We start from the raw sequence: 13,619 nt of genomic DNA, 5'->3' as shown, positions 1-13,619 counted from the left end.
GGCTGCAGCCAGCTACAGTCGCCCATAGTCTCCATATTACATCACTGTTTAAAATATTTTTCCATAACAATAAATTAATAGGTGGGTATAGTAAAATACAAAGTCACAAAAAAACTGAAAATTTGTAGACATATACACAGTAAAATACACTACTGATATAGAGGTTTTTCACAGCAAGTCTTCCTCTGGAGAAACCTGTTTGATTATTTATTGATGTATAGTATCACACTATATATTGTTTCACATTTTTACAATCACCCCGCTTTTTACCTATGTATCTACTGGATTTGACAGCATTATTTCAAGTTTAAATCAAATGGATATTGTTTTGACTAAGTCACTGTTAATGTTTAGCATTATTTAATATTGCTACCCATAGGTTTCTGATATATTTTGAGTTTATATATATATATATATATATATATATATATATATTTCTACCCATTTATAATATAGAATAAAATAAATCTAAATATAAGTAACAGTTAATTTCACATGAAACACTGTGCTTTTCATTACATAACTGCATGGATAATTCAGAAGGAAGAAATAGATTTTCTCCAAAATTATATGTTTTCATTGTTGATTATCGATCAGGCATGGCGATGGGCTGTCACACAGGCCTTAGGATGATGCCTGTACATGTCAACAAATAAAAAATATTGAGCTTGTGTTTAACTGTTGACTAAGCAAAGGTAATAATTGAAAAATATATACATTTTCCAGTTTGGATTTTGAAAAGATTTTACCATTTCTGGGCACAATTTGAAGCTGCTTTTTCAAAACGGTTGTTTGTCTTTTTACAGAAAACAACAAAGAGAATGTGTAAAAGGCCTAACATGAGGGGCTTCGACCTACATATTTACAAATACAATTTCTGGCACCTATCTTCCGATTAAGTTGTATGTTTTTATAGTTGATATTGGGTAAAAGTTCAGAAATATTTTTTTAGTTAAAAAAAGTCTCTTTATATTTTTATGTATAAAAAAAACACAAAACATAGAACACAGTAGAGAATACAATTGGGTATTGTTAGGCCCCAAAAGACAATAAGTCAAAGGGTTGTCCAACATGTTTTAGGAATCAGACAGACAAATTTGGGAGCCAAAAATTGCAAAACCAAATACTCACAAATGCACATTTCCCCCCCAAAATGTGTTATACTATATTAAAATGTAAACTCCAATTTATCTTAATTCACTTAGTGTTAATTCTCTAAATAGTGATTGCGGTGAGTTTACATCGAGTCAAAGGGGAAGTCCGGGCTGAAATTTAGCCAAACCTCTTTAATTGGTTTATACAGATTATACAATTTAAACATTCAACAAATACATTTAAAACAGGGGTTTTAATTATGCTTTGTCATTCTAAAGTCATGCAAAGCATCAAGGGAGTTGTAGTTCTACAGCATCTGGGGATCCACCTTTTGGGCACCCCTGTTTTCAAATAAAACCAAGTCCCACATTTGCTGCAAAACCCAGGAATAACAGTTTGTACAAGGCACTCTCAGCAAATCAGGAAGTGGCAAGGCCAATCTCAGTATATCATGCATATCCCATAAAACTATGTATAGTAAGGTTTATGGGTACATTAGTAAAGTCATTGATTTAATGTTTAGCTCATAGCTTTCTGTCGATAATAGTACAACCTGCATTAGCTTCATTTCTAAAATGAAAAAAAAATAAAAAAATAAAAACAACTGAAGGTAACAGAAGCCAGTAGTAGATTGCTTAATTTATGGGTATTTTTTAATTAAATTAAGCTAATTGCAGGTTCTACAGAGCTTTAAGCAGAATGCTGCCAGATGAACAAAAACTCCTAAAGACCCTTGCTGTGCAACTGGCACAAACAGGCAAATAAAAACGGGTTGGGAGGAGTGAGGGACAAAATGATATTAAATGATACTAAACCTATTTTTAAAAAAATAATGTAAATTAAAAAAAACAAAAAACCTCTACTAAAATCAATGTGTGCCTACAGCATCCATTTGGGATAAAACAGCTGAGTTGGAATCAATCTCCAAATTGACAATTTTGGCCTAAATTGAAGTGAACTGTCCCCTCAGCGAATAACACTCTAGGATTTGTTAGTCACTGCACAATGGCGTGCCTTATTTCTGAGCTTTGAATCACCTATACTGAATCCTAAACACAATGAGTATAATGGAACATAAGGACTGTGCATTAATTTATAATTTTCATGTAATTAAGCTGCATACTACAATTGTGCTAAACATTCATCTGAAGAAAGAGAAGAAAGAGAGAGAGTGTAAAATAACGTAATAACGTCTTGCTGGCATGGGAATGCCATGTAGGGCGTGGCACATTCTCCAGATTGGAAGGTACCTTCCAAAGCAAATATCTCTAAGCAACAGTGTTTTCCTAACAGTTTACAGTAACAGTTATACAGTAAAAAATATCACCTCTGCCTCCAACAGACAAACCACTGGGTCTGAGGGTGGTATTGTTAAAAATCTACAAAGAATATGTTGTGGATTATGTAACTGCATGTATGACTATACGTGGAGAGTACAATTATTTAATGTGATCTTCTTCCAAAGCACATGAATACACAGAAAAGGATGGATATGTCCTATTTATGCACCAGAACAAAGATTTATTTTGGATTTAAAAAAAAGAAAGAAAGAAAGATTAATGTAAATTATACAGCAATGTCTATGAAACCTTAACGTGTGTGTGTGTGTGTGTGTGTGCGTGTGCGTGTGTATTATACAGTACGCAATTAATCCCTTAAGAACCAGGCATCCATAATGTGCCACTGGTCACTAAAGGGTTTATGGAGAATGATAAAATAATTAGAGCAATTCAAGGTTTATTCAGCACAATTATGAATATTTAACAAATGATTTGCCAATTTTACTTTGAGCTGGAAAAAATAGGTAAACTGGAGAATTCATCCAAATAGACTATTTTAGGCCTAAAATTTCCCATTCCTTCACCGATCACTCGCAAACCAAATTAAACATTTTTACTAAAACCTAAGATGGCTCCCAGTTTAATGAATAACCTGCATTGATGGCAACAGGTAGGACGCAGGAATTCTGTCTCTGGGTTTACTCACTGATTAAGGGAATTAATTGCTAGAGACACAAGCAAGTAACTGCTGCTATATCATGATGATTGTATTTGATGATTAGTGAACTGTATCTCTGTTGTAATTGTAATCCAATTTGCTCCTATCTTGATGCATGTGTTCATTGTTTACTCAAACTGAGGAGGATATCCTGAGCACGCCCTCAGACTCTTTGTGCTTATACTGCCTACATTTGTAAAAAGATAAAATAATGCAGAAGACGGTGGTGACACTGCAATGGGAGATTGCTTTTGGATTACTGCACCTGCTTGCCACTCGCTTCCCTTGTGCAAATCTTCAGATGCACAGACGTACATACCAAAGGATATTGCTAATACAACCGTGCTATACTGTATCTGTGTGGAGTATTGACCTGCATAGATGGCTGCATTGAGTTGGGAATAGATTATATGAGCCATCACTGCAGATGAGGTAGAAATATAATTTTGGCTTTTGTGAGAAAAAATGTGGTAAATCTTCAAAAATGATGTATATAACCCAGATCTTTAGAAAACTGTTAAAATGAATGTGATTTGCAAGCAGTGTCATAGCTCTTCAGTAAATGATATAGTAGAATAGAATAACACGTGATTACATTATTTTTAGATTCAGGAGTTATACAGGGAATCTCGTGTTAATTGAGCGTTTTGTAAATCTGGTCCACCTCCCACCTCTAAATCCAAGACCGTGATAACCTAAATGATAACACCAAGTAAGAATTAAATCTATCTATATATCTCTCTATCTTGTATCACAATTTATATATATACATATATATATTTATATATATATATATATATATATATATATATATATATATATATATATATGTAATCCCTTGCATGTCATACCAAATTCCCTTTGTCTGCTTTGTAAAGATGGAGTTGCCACCTTTCCCACTCCCAGAGCATCCCCCACCCTTTACCCCACAAAAGGTCTAATTAAATTCAGCAGAGACAAAGCACAGCTGCACGTATTGCATCTGACATGCATGAAGGGCCAGCCTGCCTGCCTTCCATAGAAGACAAGGAAACCAAGCATCAGTCTGCAGATCGTTGCATTGCACCTGTGATAAATCACAAACTGATAAATCCTTTATAAGTGATAAGGACATCTTAAATCTTAAGTACAGGATGGGGATGAAGCATCTATAAAAACATGGAAGTCGTGGCCATTTATTCTTGGGTGGTGCGGCTAGGACCACCCCTAAGATAAAATATGACAGATGTAAATCTGACATATCTTAGATTCTATAAACCCTAGGACCATAGATGCATTGTTACTGTGTCACGTATAGAATATGATGGATGTGCATGAACATATATGTAAGGAAATACATCTCTGTGGATCCTATGTATTTAAATAAATCAGACACATACACTTATGTATGTGACAATGTATCATTCTAAAAGGCACACATCTACTCATATGTGTGTATCTATATGTGTGTGTATACATATATGCACAAATATATCTACACGTCCATACATGCTGAAATCTAAATGCATTATTAAAGGAGCAAACACATATGTTCACATGTGTATGTCAGACATGTTTTTTTCCATACATTTCCTCTACATAGATCTATGTATGTGACAATGTATAATTCTAAAAGACACACATGTACCCATATGTGTGTATCTATATGTGTGTATGTTTGTGTGTGTATGCATATGTGCACACATATATGTACCAATACATAGATGCTGAAATATACATGCATTATTAAAGGAGCAAGCACATATGTCCATCAGGCGTGTGTTTTTTGCCTATATTTCCCCATACATCCATGACAAGCAAGTACATAGTTGTACACAATTTATGTTAATGTATATAGGTTAGTGTATTTCTACCCATGCATCCCTTGTATAGGATATGCCTTTATTACTAATTAGAAATAAACAATGTTCTTTAAATAGATTAATGTCACTTTGCAGTGGAGCTTATCCACCTGCCAGTCACATACAGACCATCAGCCCATCCCCAGCATCGGTTTATAAAGATGTATCTAGATGTATCCCAGCCCTTTATGCTGATCTAATACAGTCAGGTCAATTTCACCTTCTTATGGCTAATCCTTAGAAAGCTGATAAATGCAGGGGACAGTGTAATAAATTCGTCTCTGCTCCCAAGGAGTGAAAGTCTGGTTAGAGGAATTATAAACACAAAATTAGGAAATGTGAGCAAAATAAAAAAAACCGCAGGGGGGGTCTAACACCAAACTAGGTCGCCTGATCTAACCAGGATCGTCATGGAAACATGTATCAGACATGCTAGAGGAATCATGACAATGCAATAGAACGTGGAATGTTTCAATGCAGTGATACATAGAAACATATCCTAGTAAGGTGCATTTAATGGGAAACCTCCATGTGAACACCATTTTGCAAATGATCCATTTTAAGGAAGACAGAGATGGGCAGACTCACTGTTATCCTGGGAATGTTCTTCTTCCCCTGGTAAGACATTCTGAGAATTTCCTTTCCAATCCAATGTCCCTCTGCTCTGGACTCTGCTCCCTTGCTGTCTATGGGGGTTTTCACTGTTTCTTTTCAGTAGATCAGGTGAAGGATTTTTTTCCCCTTGCTGCCTTGGACAATAGTAAATCCCTTTTAGCAGTGCCAGCTGGGACTCAGAAAACAGAGAACGATAGAGAGCTGATCTCGGCTCCTCCCTTCCCTCTAGTAGCTTTCTAGTCCCCCATTGCCTCACCCACTTTCCTTTCTGCAGCCGCAATTGCAGCCTTCTGACACGAGGTGGCGCTGCATCCACTGCAGTTTTCAGCACCAATTCAAGAAACAAAATGGGTGCACTAGATTCAAATTTAAAAAATGTATTTTCATGTGACAATGTCTCATGATTATGACCTCCTGAAATTGGCAGGAACCAAGTATTAGCGTAATACAGATGCCATCAGCCCGATAGCAGAATAAGTAAAATTTTACTGAGAGAAGAACATATGGCTAACAGTTTGAAGAATGATCATGTTTGCAAAGCATTTCTCTTATTTTACAGCTTCCTATATTTTAATCTGTGTGGGGTTTATGCACCTAACAATTAATAATTGAAGTGAGAATTAAAAGTGACTTTCAACTTTAAAGGGACACTATAGTCATGCCAATGAAGTGGTCATATATGTGCAGGGTCTATCCTTTTAACCCTGCAACATAGCGTTTATTTTGTTTTTAGAAATTGCAATGTTTACTGGAATTACTAAATTATTTTTATCTACCAAGACTACACTTAAGGCCTGGGATATTGTTTTTAAAAATGATCATTCTCCCAGCCTATATAGAGCAATGCCTATTGAGTTATTGAAATATTATATTCCATCCTTAAAAATAGAACTGTTGAAGGAATGCTCTATAACTAATCTTGACAATTTTTTTCACGGCAATGCTATTCTTTCTTTGGAAAAATTGAAACTTAAGTATGGATTAACGAATGTATGTGAGTTGGATTGTAAGGTAATCATTGACAAATTGAAAGAACTATATAAGGTACCTGAAACGGATAAAAACTATAAAACGCTTGAGATGTCTCCATTAGAGAAAGCTTTTTTATGCAGCCCCACTAGTAAAGGCATGATATCCTTATGCTACTCGTTTTATAACGCCAAGCCCCTAGTTAAATTAAAACATATGTTGTCATGGGAGACGGAGTTGGGTGCCCAGTACCAGGGCCAGATTAAGAGCCCAGTGGGCCTGGTGCTGACAATTATGACGGGCCTAATTACAGGATCATATCGACCAAAAACAGTAAAACACTCCCAAGCGTCATGTATCTGATGGAGATGGTGCTGGAGAGAAATAAAACAGCAGCTATAAGAAAACACATACCCTAGGCTAATCTCTCACTAATTTATGTTTTCATCTTTCAAGCAAATCCATAACCCCTAACAGCAGTGTCCAGTCAAGCAGGAAGTCAATGGGCACGGTAAAAGGGTGTGCCACTGACACAAATCACGTAATCTGCCAAAAGGGGCGAACATGCCCAAAAAGAGGACATGTCTTCCCAAAGAATTAGGCCAGCCTGGCATGAATGCATGTCAGGCTGCCTGCCAATCATGCAGCTGGCCAACTAAGGGCATACTATGCAGACAGCACCCGAGCTTGGCATAAATGCATCTAATGACGCGCTCGCTCAACGCTTTCTAGGGACTGTCCCCTAGCACTCGCTGGTCCACTTGTCTCCTTACCTTCTTACTAGCAGGTAGAAGCTCCTGGTATATAGTCTGGGACAGAGAAAAGCTGTATGTAGTCATAGGGAACATGCCACAGTGTTAGAGAGACCAACGTCTGCATTACCTTAAAGGATCACTATAGGGTCAGGAACACAAACATGAATTCATGACCCTATAGTGTTAATACCACCATCTAGCCCCCCTGGGCCCCTCATGCCATTAATATAGCAACATCTTACTGTATTCAAGCCTGAAGCTGTAACTCTGCATGCTGTTAGAATCAGAAAAACAAGCAGTCTGCTGACATCATTAGAAGTGGTGGCCTAATCCAATCACAGTGCTTCACCATAGGATTGGCTGAGACTGACAAATAGGCAGATCAGGGGCAGAGCCAGCATGATTCAAACACAGCCCTGGCCAATCAGCATCTTCTCATAGAGATGAATTGAATCAATGAATCTATATGAGGAAAGTTCAGTGTCTGCATGCAGAGGGAGGAGATACTGAATGTTTTAGATGCATTTTAGGCAGCCATGACCCAGGAAGGATATCTAACAGCCATCTAAGGAGTGGCCAGTGAAGTTATCGCTAGTCTGTAATGTAAACACTGCATTTTCTCTGAAAAGACAGTGTTTACAGCAAAAAGCCTGACGGTAATGATTCTACTCAACAGAACAAATTCAATAAATTGTAGTTGTTCTGGTGACTATAGTGTCCCTTTAACTATATTCATTGTCAGCCAGTCCACACAAGTTTTGTTCCCATGCATCCCTCTTAAGTTTCCATACTTAAGTAAGAGTATGTGAAAAGTAGTTAGGGTTGCCAACTTTCTTGGAAAAAACATACCGGCCTTGCTAATTTGCATAATTAAATATGTATGGGTGACATCACATGATGTAAATCACAAGGAGTGACATGAGAGAAAATGCTGTAAAATCACCAAAAAAACTACTTAGTTTGATTCTGCTGTATAGATGGATACCACCCAGTGCCCCTATGTCTCCCAGTGCCCCCATGTGTCGATTACTCCAGGTCTCAGTGTTCCTATGTACCAGTGTCTTAGTGCTCCATGTCTCCCAGTGTCCCTAGTGTCATGTCCCCAGGTCTCCCAGTGATCCTATGTATCACAGTGTCTCAATGCCCCATGTCTCCATGTGTCCCCATGTATCCCAGGGTCCCCATGTCACTAGGACACTAGGAAGACGGGGTGACCTGGGGACACGGGCAGGGGAGGGCTGGCGGCCTTAGGCCTGGGGGGCAAATCCAGTCAAGTGGCCCATTGCACCAAGAGGAGAGTAAAAACACCTTTCCCATGTGATTGAAAGTGTGTGTGTGTGGGGGGGGGGGAGGGAAGCAGTCACCTAAACAGACAATCAATGACAGGCACACACACTTGCTGATTTGGCACACACTAAAAACACACACTCACTGACAGGCACACGTACACACTCACTGACAGACACACAGATACACACAGAAAGACACATTGTTACAGGCATACTGACTCAGACAGACAGACATACTGACACACACAGGCATACTGGCTGACACAGACAAATTGGCACACACAGAGACATACTTGCACACAGACATACTGACACACACACAGAGATACATACTGGTACTCACACATACACACACAGAAAGACACACTGTTACAGGCATACTGACTCAGACAGACAGACAGACATACTGACACACACAGGCATACTGGCTGACACACACACAGACAAACTGGCACACACACAGAGACATACTTGCACACACAGACAGACATACTTGCACACACAGACAGACATACTTGCACACACATAGACAGACATACTGAGACACACACAGACAGACATACTGGCACACACATAGACAGACATACTGATGCACACACACAGACATACTGATGCGCACACACACAGACATACTGACATACTAACGCACACACAGACATACTGACATACTGACGCACACACACACAGACATACTGACATACTGACTGACACAGACATACTGACACACACAGGGGCTGACTAATGCTGAGGTGGGGACAGGGGCTGACTAAGGGGACAGGGGCTGACTAAGGGGACAGGGACTGACTAAGGGGACAGGGACTGACTAAGGGGACAGGGACTGAGGAGGGGGCAGGGGCTGAGGAGGGGGCAGGGGCTGACTAGGGCTGAGGTGGGGACAGGGGCTGAGGTGAGGACAGGGGCTGAGGTGGGGACAGGGGCTGAGGTGGGGACAGGGGCTGACTAAGGGGACAGGGACTGAGGAGGGGGCAGGGCTGAGGAGGGGAATAAATAAAAAACACTAAAGTGTATTTCCCCCCTCCCTGAGTCTTACCTTAGGCCAGGGAGGGGTGGACAGCAGCCAACAGGAGCAGGAACAAGCAGCAGCCAGTGAAGTCGTCCTCTCCTGATGATGTCAGGAGGAGGGGCCATTACTTCCTCTGCTCTTCTCCCAGACTCCCCAGCGGCCCTGTGAGAAGAGCAGAGGAAGTCACGCCCCCTCCTCCTGACATCATCAGGAGAGGCCGGCCGACTCCACTGACTGCAGACTGCAGGTAGAGTGAGGTAAGTTGAAAAATCTGACTCCTCAGCCAGAGGCAGGAGATTCAGATTTTTCCTTTTTTTGCTGGATGTGGGCGGCCCTGGGTTTAGGGCGGCCTGGGGGGCAATTGCCTCCCTGCCCCCCTTCCCAGCCCGCCCCTGGACACGGGGGACCTAGGGACACGGAGACACCAGTGACACTGGGAGACTAGGGGACTCTGGCTGGGACACATGCGGACATTGGGAAAATAGGGGATACTTGAAGACATGGGGACACAGACACCAGGGACACAGACACTGGCTGGGGGACATGGGAACATTGAGACATGGGGACACTGAGACACCAGGGCCACAGACACTAGGGACACTAGCTTGGAGACATAGGGACATTGAGACACTTGAGGCACTGGGAGACACGGAGGCACTAGGAGACATGGGGACAGTGAGACACCGGCAGACTGGGGGCACTGGGAGACTAGGGGTCACTGAGACGCCAGGGACACTGGCTGGGAGACATGGGGACACTGAGAGACATGGGGACTCTGTGTCCCCATGTGTCTCTGTGTCATAATGTCTCTCAATGTCCCTTAGTGTCTCAGTGTATGTCTCCTTGCAGCCTTTTCCCCCCCATCCCTTACTTCCCTGAGCTGTAGGCTGTCTCTGCAGGGTGGGAGCTGCTGTCTGGACTCCCTGTAGCTGCTCCCCTGCGGATCAGTGATTAGAGATAGGCAGGGAGGGATATGCTGGAACTTCCTATCCCTGCCTCTCTCCATACACAGCGACCCCTACTGGCCAGTGCTGGTATTGCATAGTGATCTCTTGTTTATACTGAGAAAAATACCTCAGTATATTTGTATTGCCAGTATCACTGTAATATTGGAACCAGCCAGGCAGCCTCAAATACTGGCTGTGCCAATAAAATAAAAGCCAGGTGGAATCCCTAAGAGTAGTGTGTAAAAAAAAAAAAAATGTAAAAATTTTTTTTTATTTTTTTTTAAATCAATGGGCCTATTCCATGGGCCTGGGCCTGGAGCTGCAGCTCCATCAGCCCCTATGTTAATCCGGCCCTGCCCAGTACGATCTAGAAGAATGGTTCGGTTTTTTTAAAGCTTTAAAAGGTATTTCGTATTGCACCGACCACTTTGAAAATCATTATAAAATTTTATATCGTTGGTACCTGGCCCCGTCTAGATTGCACAACATGAACAATATGTATTCTGACCGGTGTTGGAGGGATTGTGGGGGTGTGGGCAATATGGCCCATATTTGGTGGTTCTGTCCTAAATTAACTAAATATTGGAAATTGATTCACAACCTAATTATTAAAGTGGACAGAACCATTAGCATTTTAACCTCGGAACTAGCCTTATTTAAAAAACTCCCGGAGTCCATTAATAGAACAGACAAAATAATCATAGGTCACATTTTGATCGCTGCTACATCCTGTTTACCTAGACATTGGAAGTCCCAAGATGTGCCATCTCTCAGGGAAGTTTTTAATTTGATTCTAGAAAACAAGGCACACGAATTATCACATAGAGCTAATATGCGTGGTTTCCCAATATTAAAATACAATTGGGATAAGTGGGAAGAAAAAATCAAAACTGCATATGGTCTTTGACATATTTGTTATTAAAGTGCATTGATGTAAAAACATATTATTTTTATTTTTGCCATATACACTGTTATGCCTATTGTAATACTGGATGGTTATTCTTTTCCATTTCCAAGTTTCCCTTCCCTTCCTACCCCCAATACAATGTTTATGTTCTTGTTGTTGTGTAAAACTTTAATAAAAATTATTTGAAAAGAAATTGCAATGTTTACATTGCATGGTTAAGTCCACCTCAAGTGGCTCAGTATTACAGCCACTAGACACACTAAAAATGCTGCATTAAAAATGGAATTCATGTGTGAAATTTACAAATAAATGGACAACCACTAAATGGAACCTGCATCTGTAATGAATTGGCTAGAGTCGCTAGACCAAACAGCTCAAAATATGCCATTTTGAATACTCTGGTTTGCCTACTTTTGAAAATGGTATGCCATAATGGTGGAATTGCAGAAAGGTAATGCAAAGGTAACCCAGGTCCAGAATATCACTTTCACAAATTTCCGAGTTGAAAAGGGCTTCCAATATGTTAAGCCATGTGACTTCCCCCAAAAAACTGCAAAACTGGCACATAGAGGCAGTTATATTTATGAGTCAATGTTAAATAAAACATATTGAGGTTTTTTTGCACTAACTCTTTTCAGGACTATGAAATGTCTTGTGCAAATGGAATTCACGTGTGTGAAAAAACACAAATAAAATTATAACCATCATATTGGCCCTGTATTTGTAACAAAGTGCTAGGCCAAACATCTCAAAATACTCAATTTTGAATACTCTGGGTTGCCTACTTTTGAAAATGGTATGCTACAATGGTGGAAATGTTATTTATGTGCCCATAAGCACCAAGCGCTCGACAAAGAAAGTCTTTGATATTTCTGCCCTCCTTGGGTCTATCTGCCCTCATTCTTTGGTCTTGCGACCCATGGCAGGTAGGAGCAACAATCCTCCATTTTTCAGGTTGAATTGCAGCTAGAAATCACTGTTTTAGGGCTAACAATCTACGACCTCATCAAGCATGCCCGGTTTGGCTGCTTGGCTCCACCCCCTCAGAGCAGGGCCAGATTAAGAGCCCAGTGGGCCTCGTGCTGACAATTATGAGGGGCCTAATTACAGAATCTTATCGAAAAACACTAAAACAGTCATACCTCTCAAGCGTTATGTATCTGATGGAGATGGTGCCAGAGGGAAACTCATAGGATGCAGCTATAAGAAAACACAGATTCTCTTAAAATATGCTAATCTCTCTCTAATTAATGCTTTCATCTTTCAAGTAAATGCATTCCCCCAGCAGTGTCCAGTGAAGCAGGAAGTCAATGGGTGGTGTAAAAGGGTGGGCCACTGACACGAATCACGTGACCAGAACTGCCAAAAGGAGCGAACATGCCCAAAAAGGGGGCGTGTCTGTCCAAAGAATTGGAAGGCCAGCCTGACATCAGTGTCCCTATGTATCACAGTGTCAGTGTCCCCATGTCACCCAGTCCACTAGTCTCCCAGTGTCTGTGTCCTCATTGCTCCCAGTGTCCCCATGTCTCAGTGTGTCCTGTGTCACTAGGATACTAGGGGACACTGAGAGACATGGGGACACTGAGACATGGAGACACATACACTAGGGACACAGAGACATGGGGACACAGACATTTTGGGACACTAATACACTAGGGACACAAATACATGGGAACACATACACTGGGAGACTAGAGGACACTGGGAGACATGGGGACACTGGCTGGGAGGCATGAGGACACAGAGACATGGGGACACTGAGACCCTAGGGACACAGAGACATGGGGACACAGACACTGGGAGACTATGGGACACTGGGAGCCATGGGGAAACTGAGACACTAGGGACACTGGCTGGGAGACATGGGGAGACTGAAAGACATGGAGACACTGTGTCATTAGTGTCTCTGTGTCCCAATGTGTCTCCCAATGTCCCTATGTCTCACAGCGTCCCCTAGTGTCTCAGTATTCCCAGGTCTCCCAGTGTCCCATAGTGTCTCAGTGTCCCCATGTGTCCCCTAGTGTCTCAGTGTTCCCATGTTTCCCAGTGTCCCCAAGTGTCTCAGTGTCCCCAGGTCTCCCAGTGTCCCAATGTCTCCCTGCAGCCTTTCCCCTGCATCTCTCACTTCCCTAAGCTGTAGGCTGTCTCTGCAGGCTGGGAGCTGCTGTCTGAACTCTCT

General features: G+C 41.2%; 1 protein-coding gene across 2 annotated transcripts in view; it reads right to left on the bottom strand.

The window, feature by feature from the left end:
* DPYSL3 (dihydropyrimidinase like 3) overlaps window positions 1-13,619 on the bottom strand; it is a 174,595-nt gene that overhangs the window by 78,226 nt on the left and 82,750 nt on the right. Inside the window, exon 1 of one of the 2 annotated variants that reach the window (XM_063447375.1) lies at window positions 5,523-5,769. The exons of the other annotated variant lie outside the window; for it this stretch is intronic. Within the exon in view, the coding sequence (XP_063303445.1) occupies window positions 5,523-5,561 (39 nt within the window). The 5' untranslated portion in view covers window positions 5,562-5,769. Of the gene's footprint in view, window positions 1-5,522; window positions 5,770-13,619 lie in introns of those variants that run through there. 2 annotated transcript variants of the gene reach the window in all.

The sequence above is a fragment of the Pelobates fuscus genome, chromosome 3, assembly GCF_036172605.1.
Source record: "Pelobates fuscus isolate aPelFus1 chromosome 3, aPelFus1.pri, whole genome shotgun sequence".
NCBI classification, from domain to species: Eukaryota; Metazoa; Chordata; class Amphibia; order Anura; family Pelobatidae; genus Pelobates; species Pelobates fuscus.
The sequence above is the reverse complement of the archived record's forward strand: the minus strand, read 5'-3'. Positions and strand labels throughout refer to the sequence as shown.